The following is a 25,921-nucleotide window of genomic DNA, read 5'->3' as shown; positions in this document are numbered from 1 at the left end:
AAAATAATTGTTTATCGGAGATCAGTAAAAGTTACGTTTTTGATTAAAAGTCTCGCAGCTTCATCAGCCCTTGTGCTCTTGTAGCCTAAAGTTACCTGATGCAGATTTCTGTCAACATCTGGAATGAATAAACTTACTGCAGAGAGGGTGAGGAGTTCCGGGCCCGTTGTTGCAACGTTCCTGGACAGAGAGGAGTGATTCGCCGGTGATCTTCTCTCTACTACAGTTTATAAAATTTTACACATGACCATGATATCATGTTTTTTTGTGCTAGGTAATCTTCTGATTTGTTTTTTAATTATCCACTTTTGACCATAATTTTGCGTTCGGCCACTTAAATATATCATTGAATGTGGTATTTTAAGTGTACGTTGTGGTATTGTAACTTTCACTAGCGCATAAAAAAAAGGGTTTTTCATATTGTGGCACATTTGAACATTTTATTTTAACTTTTCTTTCGGATGCTGCACTCGGCTCTGTCGCCATCTTGGCTCAGTGACGCAACACGCTCTGCAGAGGAGGGCGGGGCTTCTGTACGTCACGGGGTCACGTGTCTAGCTCCTTCGAATTCTGCCCAGGCAAATCCCCGCTCCAAAACACACATACATAACTGAACACACACGCGCATTGTACTCACGACAACACACAGTAAGCGCAATTACACGACACAGATACAGCTGTGGATAACAGGTAAATATGCCAGTGTTTTCAAACGGTACCTTTGCAGCTAGCGAAGAAGAACATTTCTTGAAATAACTTTTAGCTAACGTGCTAACTCTGTGAAACTTCATTGAGCTATTTTTCACCTATATCTGAACCGTTTTGCCAGGTGTGTGTTGGCGACAAAACACGTTGAAGTCGTGAAATGTGCGGAAGAACGGCGTGTACACTTGCCCCCGACGAGGTGAGCCGAGCCTGCTCCTACAGAGACCGGACAGGGCGGAGGAGACAGCCCCGCTGGAGAGATGGAGATGCAGACAAGTATCGGCCCTCCTACAACAAGAGCCCCCAGTCCATGAGTCCCGTCCTGCTGTCTCAGAGACACTTCGACCAGGTAAGACGAGCCGGATCCTCCCGTACCAAAGCTATATTCACACATTAAGTACCAAGAGACACTATGTAAAAGCCTTTGTAGAAAGATCTGAAGGATGGGTCTATCTACAGAGACGTGCGTTTTCTGTCCATTGAGCTTACAGAAATATTATAAGCTTTGAAAACACATTTTTTTTTAGGTTAAATTATATATTATTTGAACAATTACTCATTATTGAGCCATATTTTGACAATATTTGTTTTTTTTAATCACTTGTAAAAGCAGGTGAGTGCTGTATACTAAACTCAGAAACAATTTTTTTATGATGTAAAATCATTCTTTAGTAAAGAGTTGTAGCGCTTCTGGGCCTGTAAATCTTTATCTTTCACTTTCTATGTAAACTGTTGATTTTTTTTCTCCTACTTTTTATGTTATGAATTTCTGTATTATCTTTTCATGTTGCAGACCACCTGTTGTTTTTACACAGGGGAGGTATTTTCATAAGCCCTTTTTGGCTTCCACTTCTCCTGCACAATGTTTCTCCATGCACAACTAAACTAAACTGCAATAATGTATGCATATAACCATCAATTATATTCTGGAAAAGACATACAAAACCAAAAATGCTATACATATTGTTAAAAAATATATATATATAAGTAGTGGTACCCTGAATTTATGTCACAGGTGTTACAAAACTCTCTCACTCATACTGGTGAATAAGAAGATGGGCATGTTGTAAATCCACTGTTGTTGTTTTTTTGTTTAGTTTTTTTCAGTTTTCTAATTTATCTCATGATTTTATGTGAAGCTTTAGCTTGAAGCCACTGGTATGACCCACTCTATTCATGGTGAAAAGCCAAAAAAAATATTAAGGAAAATAACTTGGAGTGCACCACGAGTGACAACATGTGGTTTGATGCCATTTAGTAAAATGCTTTGTTCTTTAAAATTGCCACTGGTGTTGCCAATGAGGAAGTGACGATATGTGTCTCCAGATGTTCAGATGGACTCTATTTAAAGCTGTTACTTCCCTTGTATATAAAATACTGAAATGGTCATAGCTGCTGAAGCGACTGACAAAAATAAAGTCTTTATTTTAGTAAAATAGTAAGGTCACACCGGTGATTAAATCATGAAGCTGTCCTTATGTGTATTCATACAGCCAGTGAGGTAAACTTAATGGTTATTGTGCAACGGCAGGTTATCCTGTTAGCTAAGATAATTAATGGCATTCATAAATCATATGTACATACTTTACTTTCTTACTTTATTTGTTTATTTGGTCGGGACAATGCATATTAATGGACAGTGAGTGCTAGAGTACCCACAGTAAATACACCGGATTTAGCACATGTGCTAAATTACATCCGTAGTCCCCAAAACAATACAACAAATTAACATAAAAAGTCCAAAAAGACAGAGGACCATTAGATAACAGGAAAAGTACATCTCTGTCAGTCATGAGGACATGTAACATGTGTCCGTATTGCAGTGCATTTTACGATATAGAGTAGATGCTGATGTTGTGTCCACTCCTTGTGTGTGTCCTCAGGATGCTCCTGCAGATGAGTGTGTGTTGGCCTCCATGCGTTGGGGTCTTGTTCCTGCTTGGTTTAAGGAGAACGATCCCAGCAAGATGCACTACAGCACCAGCAACTGTCGCAGTGAGAATATTTTGGAGAAGAAATCCTACAAGGTGAGATGCTGCAGGCTGATAATCTGTTTACCTCTTACCAGCAGGTGTTGCATGCTGTGGTATCTTACCACTTCTTTTTCTTTTTCACACAGCATCCCATGACTAAAGGACAGCGCTGCGTCATCCTGGCTGATGGTTTTTATGAGTGGAAGAAGCAGGAGAAAAACAAGCAGCCTTTCTTCATCTACTTCCCTCAGACTGGGATCCAGGGATCCAGTCAGAAAGCAGAGGATGAGGCTGACCCCACGGCCTCAGCTCGCAATAAGAAGAATTCAAACACAGCGTGCCCTGCAGAGAAGGCCTCCCTGCACTTGAAAGAGGTTCTTAGTGGGTTTTCTATAACAATATAAGCACCATGAAAATTGATAATGGATCTTTCATTTGGAGTAAAACCATAGAGAATGCAGCTATGGGGGAAATAACCATGGCTGAAAATTTCCTGTGTGCCAGAGGAGCTCAGGCAAAAATGTGCATGTGTCCGCCAGGTGTTCCTTTAGCACTGGCACTTTTATGCAATATACCAGCAGCACCTGGTTTCATTTTAATGTTAGTGTCAAGATTGTTGACTGGAAAGTCACAAAATACCACTGATCAGACTCTTGTGCTCTTTGCGGTGTGTTATCCAGGGGGAAGGAGCAGCAGGTGAATGGACTGGATGGAAGTTGCTGACTATGGCCGGACTGTTTGACTGCTGGACTCCTCCAGATGGCGGGGAGCCCCTTTACTCTTACAGTGTAATCACTGTGAATGCTTCCGCAAACCTCCATGACATCCATGACAGGTAAAGTGCAGCTGGCGAGAAAACGCTTATTTCATTTGTTTGTAAAATTGAAACTAAAACTGCATGTTCATTTTTAATTTTTTACTCTTCAGGATGCCAGCAGTCCTGGATGGAGATGAAGAAGTGAGACGGTGGCTGAACTTTGGGGAGGTGAAATCTCTAGATGCCATGAAACTGCTCCAGTCTAAAAACATTTTAACTTATCATCCTGTTTCTTCGCTGGTCAGCAACTCACGCAACAACTCTGCAGAGTGCCTTCAGCCAGTGGATCTTGGCAGCAAAAAGGTATCTGATTTACTGTGATTTCTTTCTTCTTTTTTTTTGTTGGAAGATCTCACAGCAGCTACAGTTTGGCAGGTAGAGAAGTTTCAGCTGACAAATCTGACTCTTGACCCCCCAGGAGCCCAAGCCCACAGCCAGCAGCAAGAAGATGATGAGCTGGCTGATGAACGGTTCGCCGTCAAAGAGGAAGGAGTCCAGAACATGCGAGAGTAAAGAAGAGCGTGAAAACAACCAAACGTCCAAGCGCAAGTCTACAGGGGCTCTTAAGCAGTGGCTTCAGGGAGCCAGTAAGAAACCAAGAACCTCATGAAGATAGGGATTTTTGAAGATCATTTAGGCCTTATTTATTACACCTACCTGTGTTTATAGTCATGAAACTGAATACTGTATGTTCAGGTTTTTGCTTGTATATGTCATGAAATATCTTAATAGTTCCAGATTTCATCAATAAATGTAAGAAATAAACACAGTTTGCTTTATTCAAGATTTTTATTACCCTTATTACTTGAAACGCAGACATTTTGAAACAATGTAGATGCTATGCATTTATCATATTAATAATATAATAATGATGAATGCCAGTACTCCCACCCTCCCCCACACATTTTTTTTTCTCTTTTCAAAGTTACAGTATGTATGCTATCTTGTAATCTATAATGCATTTCAAAGTTTTAACATAATACGAACAGACAGTTAAAAATCTGATCGGTTAAAAGAAATATCAAGCACTTAAACTGTTCGCCAACACAAGCAACTGGCAGAGTCAGATATGGAGATTTACAGCACAACTTTTTTTTTGCCTTCCCCACACAATGATTGAGAGGTTTGCAAATGTCTTGCAATAGTTGACAGTAAAAAGAAGTGTACTAGCTAATAGTACTCTGTTCTGAGTGATATTGAGAAAGATCTCTCTCATCTCCAGGTCTGTCAGGTAGAATGACATGGCCGTCTTGATTTGGTTCATTCCCGTGTCAAATGTTGTATCAAGGAAAAATGGCAATCAAGATGAACCTTCATTTCTCCAATAAAGGAGCAGCAACATTATGCTAGGAACAGCACTTCTATCAACTGAGGCTGAATTCATACCAACAGGAGCTACAACTGCATGTTTAATGGCTCCAAAATGAGATGGCTGAGTCTTCAGTTATTGATTATAAAGGAAAAAAAAAAAAATCCGTACACTCTTTCCGATGGCCTTTTCATTCAACTGGATTTTCAGTTCTGTGCCAATTAACACCAACAAGCAGACAGCATACTAATATGATCCACACGTGCACCTTCACACATTTTGCTCTTTTCACTAATTCAGTTCTGACTCCCTGTTTATGTGTCAGAATTTCTTTTTTAAAGGTTGCATGAGGTAATGTGAAACTAGGGTACACATTTTTTTTAAACTGTGAAACAAATTTTAAGCCACAACACAAATGAGTAAAATGGGGGGAGCAGTGTTTCCTCTTTTCATGCAGCAGTGGTGGGCTGTGAAAGAAAGTAAACAACCACCACTGCGTAAGATACTGATTTAAAAAAAAAAAAGAAGAGAAAAAAACAACTAAACAATAGTTTGTCCAATTTTACTCATAAACACAAACATGTAAAGAGATAATGCTTTGATTTACCACTGGAAGTATCCAAATAAAAGCAAAATTGGGTGTGAAAGCAGCACGATTGTACATGGAACTGAAAAAAAAACGAGATTAGCCCAAACCACCACCGCTATGAAAAAGAACATGGAGAAACACTGGGAAGTAATAAGCATCATACAAGTAAATGCCATGTTTCCTTCGGGTGTTCTTTGGGCTAGGAGACTCTTTATTTTATAGAAAATGTGTGTGTTTTGTTTACATAAAGAGGTGAGCGCAGCATGTCTGTGTGTGTGTGTAGTAGTATACTCTATGAGTGGGATGCTGCTTGTTTATTGGGCTTTAGGGATTAACACAGTGGGCCATGGGAAAGGGTTTTAGGGATATATAGACAAGGCAAGACAGGGTTGTGTACCCCCCACCCCCACGTTCCCCCCAGATGATCCTCAGTGTCCTCAGCAGCTGCAGGTTTCTGCTGACGGCTTGGCTCGCTCGTTCCTGTCCAGTTTTATCGGCTCAGGGAACTCGTTGTACAACTCCACTTCAGTCTCCTGAAAGCAGACAAATAATATAGTTGAGTGAGATGCTGGCCCTGCATCACCCTGCTTCCATGACAACAGATGTGTTCAGAAAAATGTTATTTATTTCACAACCCTGAGGACACCGGGTCAGGCTGCCTATCAGAATTTCTTGTTGGCTTCCCGTTACCTGTTTAAGAGCATTGCGTGCAATAGTCTGGAAGGCCTGTTCCACATTGATTGCCTCCTTGGCGCTGGTTTCGAAATATGGGATGTTGTTCTTGCTCTGACACCAAGCCTGTGCTCGCTTGGTTGTTACCTGGAACACCAAAGAACTGAGGTTACACTCAGAAACACCAGACGCTCATCCAAGCTAATTAGGGAATTATTCCAAGTCAAATAACAACAACCATGTATTTCCTAGAAAAAAAGAAAGAAAAAAAGAGTGGAGCCCACTCATCTGGACCAACCTGTCTGTTCTCCAAGTCGATCTTGTTGCCCAGAACCACAAAGGGGAAATTCTCAGGGTCTCGGGGGCTGGCCTGGATCAAGAACTCGTCCCTCCAGCTGTCTAGAGTCTTGAAGGTGTTGGGTGCTGTCACGTCAAACACCAGGACGCAGCAGTCTGCGCCGCGGTAGAACGCAACGCCTAAGGACTGGAATCTCTCCTGACCTGCTGTGTCCCAAATCTAGGATGCAAACAGAGACAGAAAGACTAAAAGTGAGCATCTAAGAAGACTTGCCATATGTACATGCACAAAATAATCTAATTAACCACATTTCCACAATATAGTTTTGCTGCAGCTTTAAAATACTTATTATAAACATCACTGTTAATGTTGCGTCTTAATTAGGAAAATAAAAGTCTATTGTCTTAATCGTCTGTGTGTACAGTAAAAAACGCAGCTGTAACCCAAAGTAACAGTATAAAAACTGATGCATTATCCTATGTTTATCAAAACCACTGGATTAGTTAAATACTACATGACTGAGGTCATGAAAATAAACATATAAAGATAAATGCTGGTGAAGCCTAAGAGATCTCTTTGTTCCATGAATGCCAAAGCCTTTTGTGGGAAGCCATTAGTAATACCAAGTAACCTCGAGGCTATCCTTGAATAAACAATTTTCACAGAAAACTCAGAGACATGATGAATTTTCTCAGTGGTAAACCATTCAAACATTTGCTAGTCCATTAATACTACGAGTAATTAGAATCAGCATGTTGTTGTTTTCGCATCACAACAGTTTATTGGCCGTTTTGCACTCTGACAATTATTTCCTCATTACCTGCATTGTGACAAGTCTGTCATCAACCATGACTTCTTTTGTCAGGAAATCGGCGCCTATTGTTGCTTTGTACTGGTTACTGAACTTCTTATTCACATACTGGTTCATCAATGAGGTCTTCCCAACTCTACAGAGAAAAAAAAATCACAAGACAATAATCAAACCATACACTGGATGGAAACAAGCCAAATGTGAAATGTCACTGTGATTAACTGATTGGTGAAGCACAATGAGTATATTGCTGCTCTCAGATAAGATTCAATGTCTGAACTAAAGAGTCTTCTTAAGCTTTGATCACTCACCCAGAGTCTCCAAGGATGATCACTTTGAGTAGTACTTTCTTCCTTGATGTCATTGTGCCACAGCTGTAAAGACAAAAACGTAGATTACAGAGGATTCAAAAAGTCCTGATAGGAGCACAGTAACGCTGAGGGTGGGTACAGCCTTGCCCTGATTACATCCCTCTTGATATGGACCAACAGCTGTCACTGAAAGATGATGAGGACTGTGGGAATCTCAGAACTCACTCCGACTTAAAGGACACATTTTAGGAATGTACGATGTCTGCAATATCAGAGTTTCCCACATCTCGCAAACAAAGAAATAAATACAGTGATAGGATTATAACAATATACTGCACTCTGCTGTACCATGAGACATTACACGCTATTCTATTGGCAAACAATGCATGACTTTTTTTTGTGCAAAACATGTGCAACAATGCTGTGCGCTGGGTTTGTTGAACTGATCTGGCATCTGCTATTTTTGCCACGCCAGCTGGTCGCTATTGTTTTACTGTAAGGACACGATATGTATGCTTCTGCAAATCATTCAATGGGGAAAAAACGTTGTTGTTTTATTACTGAGCGACAAATCTTGTAGATCTATAAAGATGGACATTACATGATGCATCATAAAATGGAAAACTCTGTTAAATATATGACAACATACTGACCTGTGTTAATGATTACACATTGCAGGGTCAAGGTGATTTAATTATCACCTTGACCAAGATTTTTTTTTTAAATATATTTTTAAGATGCAGCAAAGCAAAAGGTCTCAGCTACCCTCAACTCTTCCTCTTCTAATCCTATATCTCCTTCCCCCATTTGACTAATTATATTTCCTTCATTTAAAATGAATCATGATCCAATATCAAAACCTCTCTCAGTCCATCCCCATAACTTTTCCATTGCATCTACAGAGTAATCTTTAATCAATGCAAAACACTTGAAACTGCATTCAGATTTTGAGAGTTAATAATCACAGCACTGAATAGTTTGGGGCTAAAAAAAAAAATCCGCGTCTGATCAAACACTCAAGACATCACAAAGCGATTCTGACTTTGGCTGAGTGGGGCTTTGTAATTATAAACCAACTCATACAGCTGTAATGACCAAAGTCCAAACGCTATTACCGAAAGGCTTTAAATCGTCATTTCAGTAAAAGTTAGACCTCGGAGAAAGCATTACAGAAAAAAATCAATCTTTTCCACACATCGCCTAGCATGTACAAGCCCTTAAGTGAACAAAAAGCCACTGGTTGAAGATCTATCAGTGCTACTGAGAGGCAAAAGTGGCATAAAGGCTATCGGTGCGGCTCTCATAATCTGCACCCCATGACACTGTGTCAGGGACTGATCACATGGTTTAAAAACACAGGACTAACGGAACCATGACTTGGCAAGCATGATTAGCACAGCGACCACAATAGTTAGATTCACCACACTTACCGGCAAAATCCATGAGCCAGATCAATTCGTTAACCTCTGATATATATTGGTCGAAAAATTGCTATATAGAAAATCCTGTCTCGACATTTTTAGCTAACGATCACATACAGATATAAAAAATAACACTTGCAAAAAGGGGCTAGCTAAGGAGAATTAGAGCCTTACATCTGGAGATCAAAAGCTAATGTCGCTGATGAGCAAACGAAAAGAAAGCACTAGGAAGGACAGCATTGTCATGAAATACAAAATCTTTTCAAAACGTATCGTTATAAATACCGTATATCCTCACTGCACAGTGGTACTTCTTTATCTAAGCTAACATTTAGCTATGCAGGGTGTTATTAAGAAACGTGAAACTACGTTAACGACAACTATATCGTTAACGTATATGGTTAGTAAAGACAAAACCAAACAAAACAACTTCAAGTCACTACAAACCAACCTGGGCGACGATCCTGTGGTGTAAAAAAAAAAATCTCAAAAGTGGACTTTTCCTCTGCCTCGGGTTGGGAGCGTCAGCTAACAGCGCAGGCTAGCTAACAGGCTAACAGCTGCCGTGGACAAAACAACACGTCCTGAGCGTCGACAGCTAAATTATCTCAGACAGCTCGACTCGCAGCTAACTCTACTCTTCAGATTCAACACTGACACTGTCGAGCCCGTCTCGCCTGTCTCGCCCTTTTTGTGTTAACAGAAGCGTTGATTCCGTACGACGGTCCGTGTCGCCACCGTTTGTTTCCCCCTGTTGACGCTTCGCCTTTTTCCCCCGTCAAGCCGCCGTGCTAACAGCTAACTGCTAACAGCTCGAGCTCCGTCCACTTCCTCCAAAACAAGCTCTGTTGGTGAGCTCTGACGTCACGCGCAGGACACGCCTGGTTGCACAGGACCCCGAGAAGTCACACAAACAAATCTGAAACCGATCATATCAGGGCTCCAGACTGTCCCTACATGGGGGGCATCATTGGTTTTGCCCCTAAGATTTGAGACAGTGCAAGTACATTTTTCATCTACTTTTTTATTTTTATTTTTATTTTTTAAATCTTTTCATTGCCAGGTGCACATTGGATAGAATACCTGTTAGGCTACTAACAGAGCAATCATAGTTTTACAAGTTTTTTGTAATAGACAAAGATATGGCGGCAAAGTCGAACAACAACAAAAAAAAGATTGGAAATAACAATTTGGCGGATTTCAATTCAATTCAATTTGGGCAGGCCTTCTGTAGCTAAACAAAGAAAGTGCAAGCCGGAGCTGGAAATTTATAGGACACTGACAGCAGCAAAAGCTAAAAATAAGCCATGTATCTACATTTTTTGCAACCAGTAAATTTGTTGTTTGTTTTTTTAATACTGGGTATGGAGGGGCGACTCAAAGAATCTGGTATTACAGGTGGCAGGCCAATGTCTGTGAGGATCATGAATGTAAAGGAAATGCGAATATTTGCTTTGAAAGACAATTTACAGGGTGTGCCCATAGATTTTCTGCTTGTGCTCCTAAAGGTTTAAGTTTGGGGCCACTGTGCTCCAAGTAAAAAAGGTTAGTCTGGAGCCCTGTTATATGGTCACTTATTTATTTAGTACATGGTATATATGTGTGTGTGTGTGTGTGTGTGTGTGTTAATACAATTTTTTTTTAAATTATTATTATTCATTAGTTTATTTAGCAGGGACAGTGCACATCATTAAACATTTACTGTAGATGCACCAGAGTTAGCCAAAAAGGGCTACTCTTCATCTGTAGTCCCTGAACAGATGTTACAATGTCATCCTAAAACAGAATATAAGAGGAAGGAGGTACATAATACATGCAAACAATAAAGTGAGTCATAAAAACGTTTATAAAATATAAACGAGGACAGCGTACAGTAGACAACAAACACTGAGCAGAGCAAAAGCACAGATATAAAAAGCATGCGCACACACACACACAGCCCTCGGTTCCACTTTGTTATTATCATTCAACCAATAATGTTGCTGTAATTAAAAACAAAACAAAAGCTGCTAATTTGATGATCATGTCATATCAATAGTGATCTGGGCCTGTTGCTGGTAATATGTGAGCATGGTGTAGTTTGGCCAGAATAATGTGACCTGTTCCCATTTTCCCTTGCTGCTGTGATTGGTGCCATCCTAAGCAGAGTTATTGTCTTGTCATGTCACAGTTCACTCTGCACATCTGGTCTGCAGCCCCAGTATCTGAGCAGCTGATCCCTTGGAGCCAGTTTACTCAGCTATTCAGGGATGACACACTCAGTTTGTAATAGGCTACTATTTGGGAATTTGATGATAATCACTGTGGGAAATGTATCGATGACTTTGATTGTGTTCTTTCTTTTTTCCATTTTTATTTTCTTTTATGTAAAATTAATCTACTGCTACACAATGTCATCATCTATTCAACTATGTTCCTAACTAGGCCCACATCTTATGGACTCAAACTGTATCTTACCATCGAGTGTTTTTTGTTTAGCACCACATCTCATTTACACATGATTGTCAGCTAACCCTAACTCTAACCCTGCACATAAAATACAATCCATCACCTTAATCCATATTCCAGCCCCCTTTTATTTTTGAGGGCAACCCCTCACTGCTATTAGTGACAACAACCGATAAAACATGGAGTATAAGATGCTAGATAGACGGACAAATACGATGCTAGAGATAAACAAACAAATACAGCCCTAATTCTTGGACAAGCCTTGCCAAGGCAACAATACCCTGCTGGAATCCAGAGCATCCTAAATGGCATGGAAGAGGATACTATTTCACATAACTCAATAAAACAATTCAACACTGCATGCTATGTTACCACTATTTAAAAAAAAAAAAAAAAAAACTAATAGAGGGTATGCGTTTACATCATTTTCCCCGGGACACGTCCCGTTCATTTGAACTGAGTGGCAAAACAAACCTCCTTCAACGTGGCGAAGGATAGCGGTAGACACAGCGAAACCCGATAAAATATGTAGTAGCTATATCAAAACGAATTGAGGTCAGAAGGACTCGACAATGATCCACCAGCATCGATTTTACATTTCGGCGGCTCTGCCACTCCTCTTTTTGCCACTCAGTGGGTGTTCTGCAGCGACTTCTGAGTCTATAGTGTAGGAACAACAGATTTTCAACACAAATACAATAGATAGCGAGCAGGCCATGAAGAAATAGTCACTGTATGTCAACAAAGTCTATCAGATTAGAATTGCTTACTCTACCTTTAACCCATGACCAGTGTCCCTGGTAGAAATTTTCAGTACAGACAACACTGTACATGTGCTGTGTGACTGAGAAGAACCTGACGGTCATGTTGGGTTATTTGTCAGCTGTCAGTCCCAATGAGTTTCCCAATCAAATTCATTTATGTCAGACACAGCCTACTGTAGGTGACATGCAGTGATATATTTTTTTAGCACAAGATTTGTTTATAAAGATAATGGGGTGTCAAATTAACTATTTAAGTTTGTTATGTAGCCTACCATTAGATGTGCTGCCAACTATCATGACACTGATATGTTGAATCTGAGTTGCAGATGTTTTGGTAAAAAAGAAAAAAAAAGAGAAGAAGGAGTGAGTTTTGCACATCGATATTTGATGTCTTATAAAACTATATTATTCATTTGACTTGTTTGGATATCAGTTGAGTGTTTTAATAGATAACATGAGTAGCTTGCAGCCCCCTAGGTCTCAGCCAAATCAAGGTTTAAGACCTCTGGGCTAGAACTTGACTGACTGACTGTGAGGTAACCCATCTGTAAAAGATACCTAATAATAAAAATAATAATAATAATGAATGTTTGTGTTAATATAAGTCTTAAATAGTTATATCTTCCGACAACAATCACTTATATAGAGTGTTTGGTCCGAAACACGGGTCTGTCAGTCACTCTGCTCTGCTGTAAGCCGAGGAGAAAACTTTCCTTGTGTCCTACAACTTTTATCCAATGAGGAGAGAGAACGGCATAAAGGGGCGGTCCTCTCTGCGTGTGCACGTAGGAACGAGGGCGGGGACTGCTAACTCCATCGGCTGACAAGAAGTTAGCCTAAACGACCGGATCGCTTACTTCTGCCTTAAGGAAAAAAAAAAAAAAAAAGTTGTCCCACACTGCCGAAACCCGGGATCGAACCAGGGACCTTTAGATCTTCAGTCTAACGCTCTCCCAACTGAGCTATTTCGGCGAGATGCCATGCTGTATGTACATGAAAGCACTGTATATGTACTGAAGAAGATGACGATGAATCGATTTATTGTGCGCCAACGACGGACTGACACGGGTGCCACCGCCAGGCCAGCACGGGTCCATGTCATCGATATTAGCCGTATTATGACACGGGTGCCATCATGAGGCCAGGAAAGGTCATTGACATTAACTTACTACCACCAACAATTCCTACTCAGACGGTAAAACATTAAACACAACGTAGCAATACAACGTTGAACTGGTTGTGTAAAACCGTTTTGTTTTTAATCTGTGGAAAAAAATTGTCATGCATTTCTGTCCAGCGGTTTTACAGTCGTTTGTTTCCGACCAGACGGCAGACGCTGCGACGCACGGCACGTAATATGAGCGCGTCATGACGTCATCGCGTCGTACCGAATGAGGCGTCATCCTTTTCTGATGTAGAGCGGCACGGCGGCCTTTCTTCGCTGCTCTACATTTCCCCTCAGTCTTTCCGCCTTTATCCCGGTATTTCTGTTCTTCATTTAATTTTTAAAAAACAAAAACCATGGCTCTGAAGGCGCCACTTCTCGCCGCATGCCTGCTGCTTGTAGCCGCCCTGGTCGCTGAAGTCTCGGCGGACGGTTTGGTGAACGAGGATGTGAAGAGGACAGTGGACCTGAGCACTCATCTGGCTAAGATCACCGCCGAGATCGTGCTGTCCAACCAGGGACACTCCGCCGCTCAGAGCTTCGTACTGGCGGTGGAGGCAGATCTGGCCCCTAACCTGGCCTACATTGGAGCCTCGGTGAGCAAATAAAACACCCGTGAATCGAAACAACAACGCCGCTAACTCTTCTTGCTTGTAGCCCGCTAGCCTGTTGTAGCCTGTTAGCTGCTTCTGTAGTGGGCTAGACGCTCCTTAGCTTTTGCTAAATCCTGCAGCTCGCTACGTTTAATTGCTGTGCTTTGAAGTGACAACAGCAAAGGTGCAGATGTTGTTGTATACACGCTGCCATGAAATGTTACAATGTGCATATTGAATGCATTAAATCTGAGCTATCAGCGGTGTGATTGACTGCGGGGCTTTGGAGGTAGAAAGCCACCGATAATCAGAGGGCGGTAACGTTATTATCTGGAGACGTGTACTGTCTGTGAAGTGCAATGTTTTCTCATCAGCTCAGTTGTTGTGAGCAGAAATGCATGTACAGAACATCTTTAATAGGACTTGATTCATTTTGAATGGCTGTGTGTGGATGTGAGTAAGGAGGAATCGTTAACTTCCGCAGCGCTGCACGCTCTCTCAGTGGCTGAATGACACGTATGCGCTGGGCAGCTCACTTCCGTGTCTGACTGCGCAGGCCTGCCCCCCTTCCTTTATGAATGACATATAGCAATCTTCTGTTTGTTTCTGCACAACAACGAGCTACATATTTTTACATCAGGGGTCTGTTAAGTATTGGATTGTGAAGCATTCACTCGTTCATTTTGCTCTAAATGTGAAGTTCTCCTCCGAGAGTTTGCCCTAACAGCAGCACACATGTTTTCTCAGGTGAAGGGTGATGAGGAGGAGGATGGCATACTTGAACTCCAGCAGACAACAATCCAGGGCCAAAGGTGAGAGATCTATCTAAAATGTATGGAAACTGAGGTCTAGCAATGCATTTGTATCTATTGTATCTATATTTTTTTTATTAGTGTGTCACAAGAGTATTGCTAACAATACGGGATATTATTTATAAAAAAATTAACACAAATCTGTTGTTATCCATTGCTAACGGATCAGATCTCACAACACAAACCTTCCTGTCAAATAGCTTATACCACTTTAGTGGCTTTGTATTTAAAAGCAAATTAATTTTTGTTACAAAATCATGCTTGACCAATTGTTTGATATAAATATAAATAAGGATTTAGTGCTATAGTCACTTCTTCTGTTAATAAAAGTAAATGTCCCATGTAATGTTCAAAATAATTCATGCTCCTCTCTGTCATCTGTTTTCAAACAGTGGTGACTTTTACAAAGTGCAGCTTCCCTCCAGCCTGGCAGCTGGTGCTCAGCTGAAAGTGAAGGTGGAGATGACCTTCAGCCACGTCCTGAAGCCCTTCCCCACACAGATCACCCAGGCCGAGCGCCAGCTGGTAGTATTTCAGGGAAACCACTACCTGTACTCGCCGTACCCTACCCGCAGCCAGACCACACGCGTCCGCCTGGCCTCCAAGACCGTCGAGACCTACACCAAGCTGGGCAACCCCACCAAGGCCGACGAGATCATCGAGTACGGACCTTTCCGTGACGTGTCCCCATTCAGTGAGGTACAGCTGCGACCTGATTTCACGATCTTCAAATGAAACTGTGAAGAAGTGGCTGGGGAAAAATAAATCTTATGTTGCATGTGTTTTCTCCTGTTTCAGGATACACTGAAGATCCATTATGAAAACAACTCACCCTTCCTCACCATCAGCAGCATCACTCGCACCATTGAGGTGTCTCACTGGGGCAACATCGCTGTCGAAGAGACCATCGACCTGAGGCACACCGGGGCCGTACTGAAGGGCCCCTTCTCCCGTTACGATTACCAGCGTCAGTCGGACAGCGGCATCTCATCCGTCAAATCCTTCAAGGTGTTCTATAAAACACAAACCATGTTGTCTGACTTGGTTTTTCTTTTTCTATAATGATGCTGAATATACGTCTTTTCTCTCTTCAACAGACCATCCTTCCCGCCTCGGCCCAGGATGTCTACTACAGAGATGAGATCGGGAACATCTCCACCTCCCACCTCCAGGTTCTGGATGACTCGGTGGAGGTGGAAGTCAGGCCTCGCTTCCCCTTGTTTGGAGGCTGGAAGACCCACTACATCATCGGTTACAATCTGCCAAGCTACGAGTACCTCTACACCCTGGGTGAGTGGATGGACGATAAGCCAAACAAAAGGATAACACTTGAGATTCCTGGGTTAGGTTAGGTTTTCTAGTGTCACCTGGGTGGAGTGGACACTTGACATGAGCAAACGAATCCTTCTTGATTTAGAGACTGATCTCTCCTCAACCACCAAATCCCAGGGTGTGTTGCTAATGTGTTACATCTTTTTATCTCCTAGGTGACCAATATGCACTGAAGATGAGACTAGTTGACCATGTGTATGACGACCAGGTGATCGACTCCCTGACTGTGAGGATCATCCTGCCAGAGGGCGCCAGGTCAGTGTTTATGAGGAGCTCTTTCTTTATCAGGTTGTGTTTTATATCTACAGCAGTTGACAATAATTCCCCCCCTTTCTTTCTTCCTTTTCCAATCAGAAACATCCATGTGGACACACCTTACAAAATTGACCGTATGCCAAACCAGCTGCACTATACATACCTGGACACTTTTGGCCGACCTGTGCTGGTCGCCACAAAGAACAACCTGGTGGAGCACCACATTCAGGACGTTGTGGTAAGATGAATGATGACGACAGTCCATGGGAATTCAGTGCACCTAGATTTCTCTGTAGAAGTTTATCAAAATGTGGTTAATTATGTTCTCTGGCTAAGATCACTTGTGTGCATTTTTAGCATCAGTTTTCTTCACAGATTTTAGCAGGCTCTGGGTTTTATTCTGAAAAGCTGTCCGGTTATATACTAGACTTAAGTCGACTAATACGGTACTAATGTTAGTATTACCTACATAGCTTGACTGGGTTCTCACAATAAAATCTGAGAAGCTGTAACCAGCAAAGATTAGAGGATGTTTGTTTTTTTTATACTTGATGAATAAATAATTATAGTAGTAATTTCCTAAAGGGCTTTACAAATTTGCGCAGCACACACTGAGTCAGACTAATATCCTTACATGTTTGATCCGGACAAGCACAAATTTTGGAACAGATTGTATCAACACTACAAATTAGATCTGAAGCTGTCTCAAATGGCCGTCGGTGTATGTTTCAGTTTGGGGGGGAAACTGTTTCTTATTATCAGTGCTTACTGCTTACACTCCTGCAATGAAGTGACGGTTGTTGTTGTTGTTGTTTTTTTAACCTAAAGTGATTTGAAAAATGTGAAAATGTCAGCCTCACTTGGTCCTCAGACCCATATTGATATACTTCTTCCCCTGTGTTCAGGTTCACTATAACTTCAATAAGATCCTGATGCTGCAGGAGCCTCTGTTGGTCGTAGGGGCCTTCTACATCCTCTTCTTCACTGTCATCATCTACGTTCGCCTCGACTTTGCCATCACAAAGGTAAGATGGCGTTCATGTGTTCAAACCAAATCCTGGTTTCTGTTTGGGTCTTGATCCTTTTCCCAGCTGCTCTTCCTGAATATATTTATCCTCATTCGTTTCTTTTTACTACTTTAATGAATGTCTTTTCAGTCATTTTTACATGTTTAAGTGTACATCCTCTGTGTTCAGGACCCTGCTGCCGAGGTTCGTATGAAGGTGGCCTCCATCACAGAGCAGGTGCTGACTCTGGTTAACAAACGTCTGGGTCTGTACAGACACATGGACGATGTGGTCAACCGTTACAAGCAGTCTCGCGACACCGGCGCGCTCAACAGCGGCCGGAAGACGCTGGAGGCGGACCATCGCACCCTCACCAACGAAATCAGCTCCCTGCAGGCCCGCCTCAAAGCCGAGGGCTCCGACTTGGCCGATAAGGTGAGAGAGATGCTTGTTTGATATATTACGTCTTGAATAAAAATGCGTGTGTGCAGTGAGTCTTACCTTTTCTCCTCCTCCTCCTCCTCCTCCTCCTCCCGTGTGGTCAGGTCGGAGAGGTGCAGAAGCTGGACGGCCAGGTGAAGGAGCTGGTGTGTCGTTCCTGCCTGGAGGCGGAGCGTCTGGTGGCGGGTAAGGTCAAGAAGGAGGCTTACATCGAGAGCGATAAGACTCTGACCAGCAGGAGGCAAGAGCTCGTCAGCCGCATCGACAGTTTGCTGGACGCCCTCTAAACTACTCCTGCCACACAAACAACACAACATACAACCGACTGTCTGTATGTATGAGAATTAAAAAGAAATGTGACCCATTGCATAAACCTTTTTTTTTTTTTTACCATCCTTGAACCCTGACATGGACTATTAACGTCTCATCCTACAGTAGTGAAGGTTTATCCAAACACTTGTGCCTTTGTGCCTTGTGATAAACTTAAGGTCACTGCATGTTCAGCTCTACAGCAGCTTCATCACAACGTTTGGCTTTTTTTTGGTTTGATTTTGACTTTGATGAACTTCACTCTGTCACACTCTGCTCTGACTTGACTCTTCATTTTCAAATCTGGACTCTACTTTTTCTTTCCATTCCTAAATGTGTACGGTTATGGGATTTTTTTTTTTTTTTTTTAATTAACAGCCGAGGGGCCCAAGTGTTTTCAGTCTCATGTCTTTACTCAGATATGCCGTGATCTAAGATTGAATCATCTCTAGCTCTTAAGGATGAGGGTGATGACCTTTCCCAATCTTGGCTATCTTCTGCACTTACAACTTATTTTCTACTCAGCCCTGACTGATGTTTATATTTGACAAAAAAAAAAAAATGAAGCTCTGATTCTGTGTCACCTGAAATGCTTGTTTTTGATGTTCCTTGGTCATATTTTCTATATTTTGTATGACTTTGTTTTGTAAGTGGTATTTTTCTTTCTTTTTTTTTTTTACCATGAGATTAGTGAATACATGAGATTTGGTTGTATGTGAGAAAAGACATGAGAAATGGGACACAAATGTTTGCGAAATGGGCAATGATTATGGAAAGTTGTTGAATTTGAAATAAAATATGGAGAAACTCATCATTTTGAATGGTTATTCAGAAAGGTGGTTGCATGTCTGGTGTTATCAGTTCATTTGGAGAAGCAGTACCCTCAGTTGATCACAAGAGGGCGCACTTGTGTCAAAAAAACATAATTATATTGGAGGCTTTTTTTCCCACCCTCTCTCATCAACGATACCACCCTGCATTGAGACTCTTTGTCAATACCACTGAATACTCTGCTGACAAACACAGATAAAAAATTTAACAATGTCATCCTAACACCCCCCCAAAATAAAAAATAAGCAGCCGTGACTGGTGTCCCTTTTAAAACTGGCACCTCGGAGGGGAATTTCCAGCACATTGTTGCATTCCTTGTTTCAGAGTAACCCCACCTATCACCAACCGACCTGCCTCAATTACAGTCTGAGCTGAGGACAAACACAGGGGTCAGTCTGAGGTCATCGCTTTCCCTCTGAGGTCACCAGGGGTCCTGGCAGGTCATTTCCTGCTCCATAATAACAGGCCCCGTTCGCCTCACAATGATAATGTTAACATATTGTATGTGCTATACAATAATCATTCTGAAAATACACAGCAGGGGGAAAGCAAAGACAATGTCTGTTAGCGCTGATGCTCAGTGCTGGTGAAAGACCACACAATGACTTTTTTTTTTGTTTGTGTGTTTGTACTCGAGGAGACTTGGAGCAGTGCAGAGCCGTTCAGTCTCATTCTCACAGTGGGGCGCAGCTGGCGGACCGCCGCCGCTGCCCACTGCACACGTCCACCGCAACACAACCGACTGAGTCGACAAAACCACTGAGCTCACGTCTGCAAGTTTCAATCTTAGACTGGCAAGATGGAGAGATTAACTCGGAGTGGGAGACGTGTGGATTTGATCAAACTGAATCAGACCTTTAAATGTTTCTGAAAATGAATTGATACGATTGGAAATGCTTTTTCTTCAATCAAAATTTGTCAGTAAGATTCGGCTTAGCTTCCATCCCCAAATCCACATTTTAACAACCTTCAGAATAAAATCCCAGTTTGGAGCTTCATGATGAAAACAGACATTTTAAAGTTATTTTGTTTAAATGAAATATATGTCAGAAAGAATTTAGTAATACAGATGTTAAAAAAGTCTTAAGACAGATGTTTAAAAATATTTTTTTAAGCTTTTATCACTTTTGACCACATCCCCAGTGTGTCAGGAATTTACATACACCATGTTAGTATTTGGTAATTGCCCTTAAATTGATTAATTTGGGTGAAATGTTTCAGGTTGTCTACTTAGTCCATGTCTCTTGAGTCTGGTTTGTTTGGCCTCCTTGCTCGCTGCAGCTTCGGACGTATGTGCACCAGCTCCTCATGCAGCAAAGCAGCCAAACAACGTAACGCCTCCATATAGTATGTGTAACCCCTTGAGCTTTGAGTGTCAATGCATCCCCCAAAATAGGCCTGTTTATCACTGACTGCTTAATTTTAACGGATCCTTTAAAATGACGACAGAATAAACAGTCACACAGCACTTCCCTTTGTTCTCAATAGAGCCTCAGTTCTTCATGTCTTCAACAACATTCAACAAGATCTCTGAGACTCCGCACCATGTTCACATGATAGCATCACATCATTTCTGTGGATCTGTCAGCTGCACACTGATGCTGCCAATCTCCTGATCTACCACATCCCAAAGATGTTCCACTGGATGCAGATCTGGTGATTGAGAAGACGACTGAAGTTCGCTTTCATTTTTACAATCATGAAACTGGTTTGAAAAGGCCGTTGCTTTGTAGCACAGTGCTTTATTATACTAGACGTAGCCATTAGTAGATGGTAAATTGAGATCATATCGTGATGCACGTGGTCATCAACAATATTCAGATAGTCTATGGTATTCAAACAATAATTGATTACCGTAGTATTAATGAACCCAAAGTGACCCCAGAAAACAGTCTCTACTCCATAACACCACCAGCAGCAGCCTGAACTGTTGGTACGAGGCAGGTTTGGTCCATAGCCAGGTTCATGTTAACATTAAACTCTGACCTTCCCATCATTAATCCACTCTAATCAGACCAGGCTACGCTGTTTCTATCTCCAACCATCCAGTTTTGATGAGTCTGTGTCGAGTGCAGCTTCAAATCTCTCTCACTGACCGACAGGAACCTGACGTGATCTTCTGCTGTTTAAAGGGATAGATCAATAATAACTGAACATTACTGTTTTCGAGGTAAATTAATGCAAAACCGCTGATGTGCTTTCCCATCGGGGGCAGTTTTTTGGCAAGCAGTCTCTGCATTTGCCTTGAAAACAACTCTGTCTTGTAATGTTCTGGTCTCATCTCATAGCATGGTGAATGTCCAGGTCACAACTTGTCCACGAGAGCGTTTTGGAGTTGTTGGATTGTGTATTTGATGAGTTCGATGAGGGAAACCCAAGAAATCCCATTAGCCTCCGTAGCGTAGCTCTGAGCAGCTCGCGGCTCTGCTCCGCTGTTCTAAAAATAGCTTGCGCCGACAATTAAAGGTAACGAACTTACTCCTAAAACTATAGGGATTATGGCAATGGGTCAATTTGCCAAAATGTTGAACTATCCCTTTAAGCTCCTCCACCTTCAAGTAAAAAATGTTCATACTGAGGTTTGTTTCTGCTCACTACATCAGTAAAGAGTCGTTGGCCTTTTTATTAGCTCCAACCAGTCTGGCAGTTCTCCTCTGACCTGAGATTTTTCTTTATAAGTCTACAGACTGTTGTGCATCCAAAAATCATGTTTCTCCACAATTTTTTGATTTGATCTGTATGACCTATTCAACCTGTATCTGTAGGATTTTAAGCGTTGCATTGCTCCCGCATGATTAGGTGTACAGGCAGGTACAGGTACAGGTGTGCTCCTTGAATGTGTGTTTGAATGCTGCTGTTTTCCAGTTCCCACACTACAGGACTATCACCTGTATCAATGTGACTGGACCTTTAGCACTTTATCATCCCTTCATCAGTTTATCTCTTGCATTTGCTTCCCCTAAGTGGCTGCTGCTGTATCACTGCTAAGACATTGTCACTGTCTTGTTGTGTGGTATTGGAGGCCGTTCAGCCTCTTCAGTTCCAGCCCCTGCTCTCGGGCCGAGGGTGTGCGACTACCGGTCGCAAGAACAACTGCGGTTGATCTGTTGGCGTGAACCGAGCAGAATACTGTTTAAACCGGAATTCATGTGCAGCACTGTATCCTGATGTGGCAAACCGTGTGTGTGTTTGAGGTGGATGGTGGGGTATGTGCAGGGTGTTGGGACTGGTTGGGCCATGTGGTTGAGCTGTCATGATACCCCCCTCCCTCCCTCTCCTCCCTCTCCCCCCTCCGTTTCAGGCATGAAGTTGATTATTATCTTCCTTTCCTGAAGTATAGTTATGATGCAGAGGATGTTCTTTCTTTATCTGCCAGAAAAATAATGAATATGCAAAAAAAAACGTGGAGTCAAACTAGGTATCAGTTGAAGGGGTAATCCACCAAGCCCCGGGGCCTTGTGACGTGGTGGTGATTGATTACATTGAGGGCTCACCTGCAGCGCTCTTCCTCTTAATCTTTCTTGCTCTAAAATACACACACACAGTCACACACACACACACACACACAAAGAGAGAGGCAGAAGTCACCAGTCAGGGAACAATATCCTGCTTAGAAGACCCTTCACAGCACACTCTCATAAATCACTGAGACAGAGCCACCACCCTCACTGTCAGCATGTTATTATGCGCGCACACACACAGGTCCACGTTCCTCACAACGTACATTCATTCATTTGAGTCAATCCTGCTACCCAGCCATAAAAGGATGTCATCGAAAAGAAGAAATATGAGGCGAATCTAAACTCAAAACTCGGCCTCAAGCGCACACACACGTACACACGCCTCACCTGCACTGATTCCCTCTGGCTCTGCTTAAAACACATATCTTTACAACAGCAGCTCTGTGTCCCTCTCTGCCCCGGCCATTCCTCAATGACAGGGTGCCAGGACGAGATGCTCTGGAGGGAGGGGGAGAGGGGCGGGGGAGAGGGGGGCAAGGTGAGGTGGTGGATGAAAGCCTCGAGGGCTCAGGTCCCGGGACCCTGCTGCGTCCTGTGCAGGTGGCAGGTGTGATCAGGCCGGTGTGCGGACGCGTGAGGGCGAGGAAGAGGAGGACAATGAAGGCGTCTGTGGTTCCCCCCTCGCCGCTTGCAGCTGCAGGAGGCGGAGAGGAGCGGGGTGGGGGTGGGGGGGGGGGAGCTGACAGATAAGACGGTCAGACGGACGGACAGATGGAAGGAAGGGGAGGACAGCGTAGGGAGAGAGCAGAGATGCTGATGGGACTTCAAACGGAGGGATTGGGCCCTGGGTGCAGAGAGACGCATTCTTGTCTGGCACGGAGGAGGTGGTGGTGGTGGTGGTGGTGGTGGGGGACGGAAAGACGGACGGCATAAAAGAAGGGGCGAGCATCAAAGTCCACTGTCGTGCTCGTGTCGTGTGGATGTTTACATCACACGCACACTCTGCCCCTGCTCTGCCTATATCTGTGCATATTGATGTCAACCTCTCTCTCCGTATGGATTTGTATCGATGAGACAGTAATCCTCTTCCCTTGCTGCTCTTGTGTGCAACTGTCCACAGCTCCCACTAAGACCCACTGATCTCTGCCACATGGCGCTCCATCAAAGCACCGATGGTCATGCCTCTCAGGGCAAGTTTTTGCCAAAAAAAAAGCAAAAAAAAGAAAAGAAAATGCACCCGCGTGGCTCATATATGTCCCTCAGTGCAGAGGATAAGCAGCAGATGAAGGTCTAACACTATACTTCAGACTTTGTATCGTCTTGGATCACATGAAGGCGAGTAAAACAAAGCTGCTCTCTGTTAAAAAAGCACTCTCCTCTGAGCGTGTACACACACACATACAGACACACACACACATTTCCTACTTTCTCTGTCGGACCTGATTAGAGTGACAGGGGCACTTCCCATTGGCTGTGAGAGTGGCCCTCTCCTTCCCAGGGCAGCCAATTTCCCCTACTCCAGAGCTGATAGGAAACTTTGATTGTCCACTGAGCTCAGGAGAGACAAAGAGATTTTTCCTCCTGCAATCCACATATCGCTCCATCACATCTCCACCTACAATCTCTCCCTCTCTACTTGCTCTCTCCTCTTGCCATCTCTCTCCCTCTTGAATTTTTCTTTGCCTTGGTTATTTCCATGATGAACCCCATACTATGGGCTTTTTTGTGTTTGTGGTTCTAGCAGATTGCCAGTCCATTAAAGTGGCACTGGCTGCTTTGATGGGCAGGAAGTTTCACTTTATGTGGTGACATCTGCATCCTGTGACACAATCCTGCCCCTGCGTACACACCAACTACTGGAATAGCGTTTCAGATCATTTAAATCCTGTGAGTGAGCACGGACGGACGCTGTTAAAAGCATTTTTTTTTTTTGTGGACTGGTATGTGCTGGCGTTGGGTGTGTGTGTGTGTGTGTGTGTGTGTGTGTGTGTGTGTGTGTGTGTGTGTGTGTGTGTGTGTGTGTGTGTGTGACGTGAACCCAGAAAAAGGAGGGGAGGCACTGCGAATAATCGAGGCGTCTAAACATGTGTGGAGGGCCAACAGGAAACATCTCCCTCTCTCTCTCTCTGCCCGGTGCTGAGGACTCACTTCCTGTCAGAGCTCCTCTAACTTCCTGTCCAGCCACTGGGAATCACAGCTGGAACATTCCAGCTGTGCACTTCGCCTCCCTCCCTCTCTGGGCTGCTTCATTATTACTGTTTCTTAGTTACTAAAGCCTTCAGAGACCCACACGCACACACACACACACATACACACGCACACACACAGGGCTGCTGCTGCTCTGGCGGTGCTACTGCGGCTCCTGCTCGCTAGGGGTCGCTACATAACAGCACATTTCCCCCCTTCACTCAGCAGTGCGCCTCTCCTGCAGAGTGAAAGCCTCGCTCTGGGTCCTGGGGAGACTGCAGGGCTCCTAGAACCCTTTGGAAAGACGCTCATTGATATTACTAGTGTTTTTTAGCACAGGAAAGGCGCTGAGTGCTATTAGTCTAATGGTATTAAATGAAACAGCGCATGCATGTTTATGATGTGCACTCTGTAGTGTAGGGAGAAGGAGCAGGAGGAGAGGGGGGGCTCACGTAGGGTGGAAAAAAAGCAGGTTTGGTGACTTTGTATATGACCTTTTCGGAAAGAGAGCTAATCCCGAGCTATAATAGACTCCGGGACCGATATGGAAAACTGCTGCACCGTTATCTCGGTTGTCTAGGAGACCATCAGAGCACCGGGGCCGGTGGAGATGCCACGGTATTAAAAGGGGAGTGTGCGCGCGCGCGCGTGTGTTGTGTGTGTGGCTGTGTGTAGCCTTCGTGTATCCTATATGTGTGTATGTGTGTGATGGAAAATGTTTTCTTTTTTCTCATAAGTGTCACTCATAAATACTGCATTATATCTCCTGCTTGATTATGGACGTACAACCATTTTTCCTGCCCGCCACCTTTGTCCCGTGGCGTCATTAAACCTGTTTGGGCCTGTTGAATTTATAAATTCAATTTTGGAGACATATAGGAAAAGGTCAGTGAAGTAGGAAGGTGGATGAGGGGGTTGGTGGTGGGGGGTGGGGGCACACACGCTCGTTTGCTCGGCTTGTTCGTTAAATTAAACTGCACCGGCCTGACATCAATTATAAAATTTTAGTAGCTGCTCTGTGCACTAAATTATAGCTGACACAGCCCGTCGGATCAAATGCCACAGCAGTCTGTTGTTATGATAAGACACGGGCCTGCGACGTGAGGCCTAGACTGACCGGACCAGAGCAAATCACAGGAAACTAACGGTGCGTGTTAAAGCGGTTTATTCTGCTGAGAAACTGGAGATAATGGTGTCATGTTTCGATGCGTTTATTAGGAGGGAAACACTTTCAACATGGACAATACACACGAACTGAAAATTGAGCTTATCTCTGATTTTATGCAGTTAAGTTACAAAGATAATCTAAAAGTTATTAAAATCATACTTTAAAAAAAACACACACATCCTAACCAGCTGAAAGTTGTATAAGTTTGTAAATGGGTAACTGTGATTTTTCTTTCTTTCTAT

At 43.0% G+C, this 25,921-nt stretch overlaps 3 protein-coding genes across 3 annotated transcripts; 2 read left to right on the top strand and 1 right to left on the bottom strand.

Annotated features, from left to right (window-relative positions):
• Positions 1 to 593: 593 nt before the first annotated feature.
• Positions 594 to 4,213, top strand: hmces (5-hydroxymethylcytosine binding, ES cell specific). Its single transcript, XM_083972552.1, has 7 exons — positions 594 to 690; positions 830 to 1,054; positions 2,589 to 2,732; positions 2,825 to 3,052; positions 3,359 to 3,513; positions 3,606 to 3,798; positions 3,914 to 4,213. The coding sequence occupies exons 2-7, from the start codon at positions 866 to 868 to the stop codon at positions 4,103 to 4,105; spliced, it is 1,101 nt and encodes a 366-aa protein (XP_083828678.1). The 5' UTR covers positions 594 to 690; positions 830 to 865; the 3' UTR covers positions 4,106 to 4,213.
• A 594-nt stretch (positions 4,214 to 4,807) lies between these two features.
• On the bottom strand, positions 4,808 to 9,778 carry LOC310986595 (ras-related protein rab7). Its single transcript, XM_083972554.1, has 6 exons — positions 9,358 to 9,778; positions 7,486 to 7,548; positions 7,184 to 7,310; positions 6,364 to 6,582; positions 6,084 to 6,212; positions 4,808 to 5,926 (listed from the first exon to the last, which is right to left on the bottom strand). The coding sequence occupies exons 2-6, from the start codon at positions 7,536 to 7,538 to the stop codon at positions 5,831 to 5,833; spliced, it is 624 nt and encodes a 207-aa protein (XP_083828680.1). The 5' UTR covers positions 7,539 to 7,548; positions 9,358 to 9,778; the 3' UTR covers positions 4,808 to 5,830.
• A 3,740-nt stretch (positions 9,779 to 13,518) lies between these two features.
• Positions 13,519 to 18,844, top strand: rpn1 (ribophorin I). Its single transcript, XM_083972542.1, has 10 exons — positions 13,519 to 13,879; positions 14,624 to 14,688; positions 15,081 to 15,387; positions 15,487 to 15,696; positions 15,786 to 15,978; positions 16,176 to 16,275; positions 16,375 to 16,513; positions 17,181 to 17,300; positions 17,472 to 17,717; positions 17,828 to 18,844. Exons 1-10 carry the CDS (start codon positions 13,640 to 13,642, stop codon positions 18,008 to 18,010), a joined length of 1,803 nt encoding a protein of 600 aa, XP_083828668.1. The 5' UTR covers positions 13,519 to 13,639; the 3' UTR covers positions 18,011 to 18,844.
• Positions 18,845 to 25,921: the final 7,077 nt, after the last annotated feature.

Source organism: Trachurus trachurus (genome assembly GCF_905171665.1).
Source record: "Trachurus trachurus genome assembly, chromosome: 5".
NCBI classification, from domain to species: domain Eukaryota; kingdom Metazoa; phylum Chordata; class Actinopteri; order Carangiformes; family Carangidae; genus Trachurus; species Trachurus trachurus.
The sequence above is the reverse complement of the archived record's forward strand: the minus strand, read 5'-3'. Positions and strand labels throughout refer to the sequence as shown.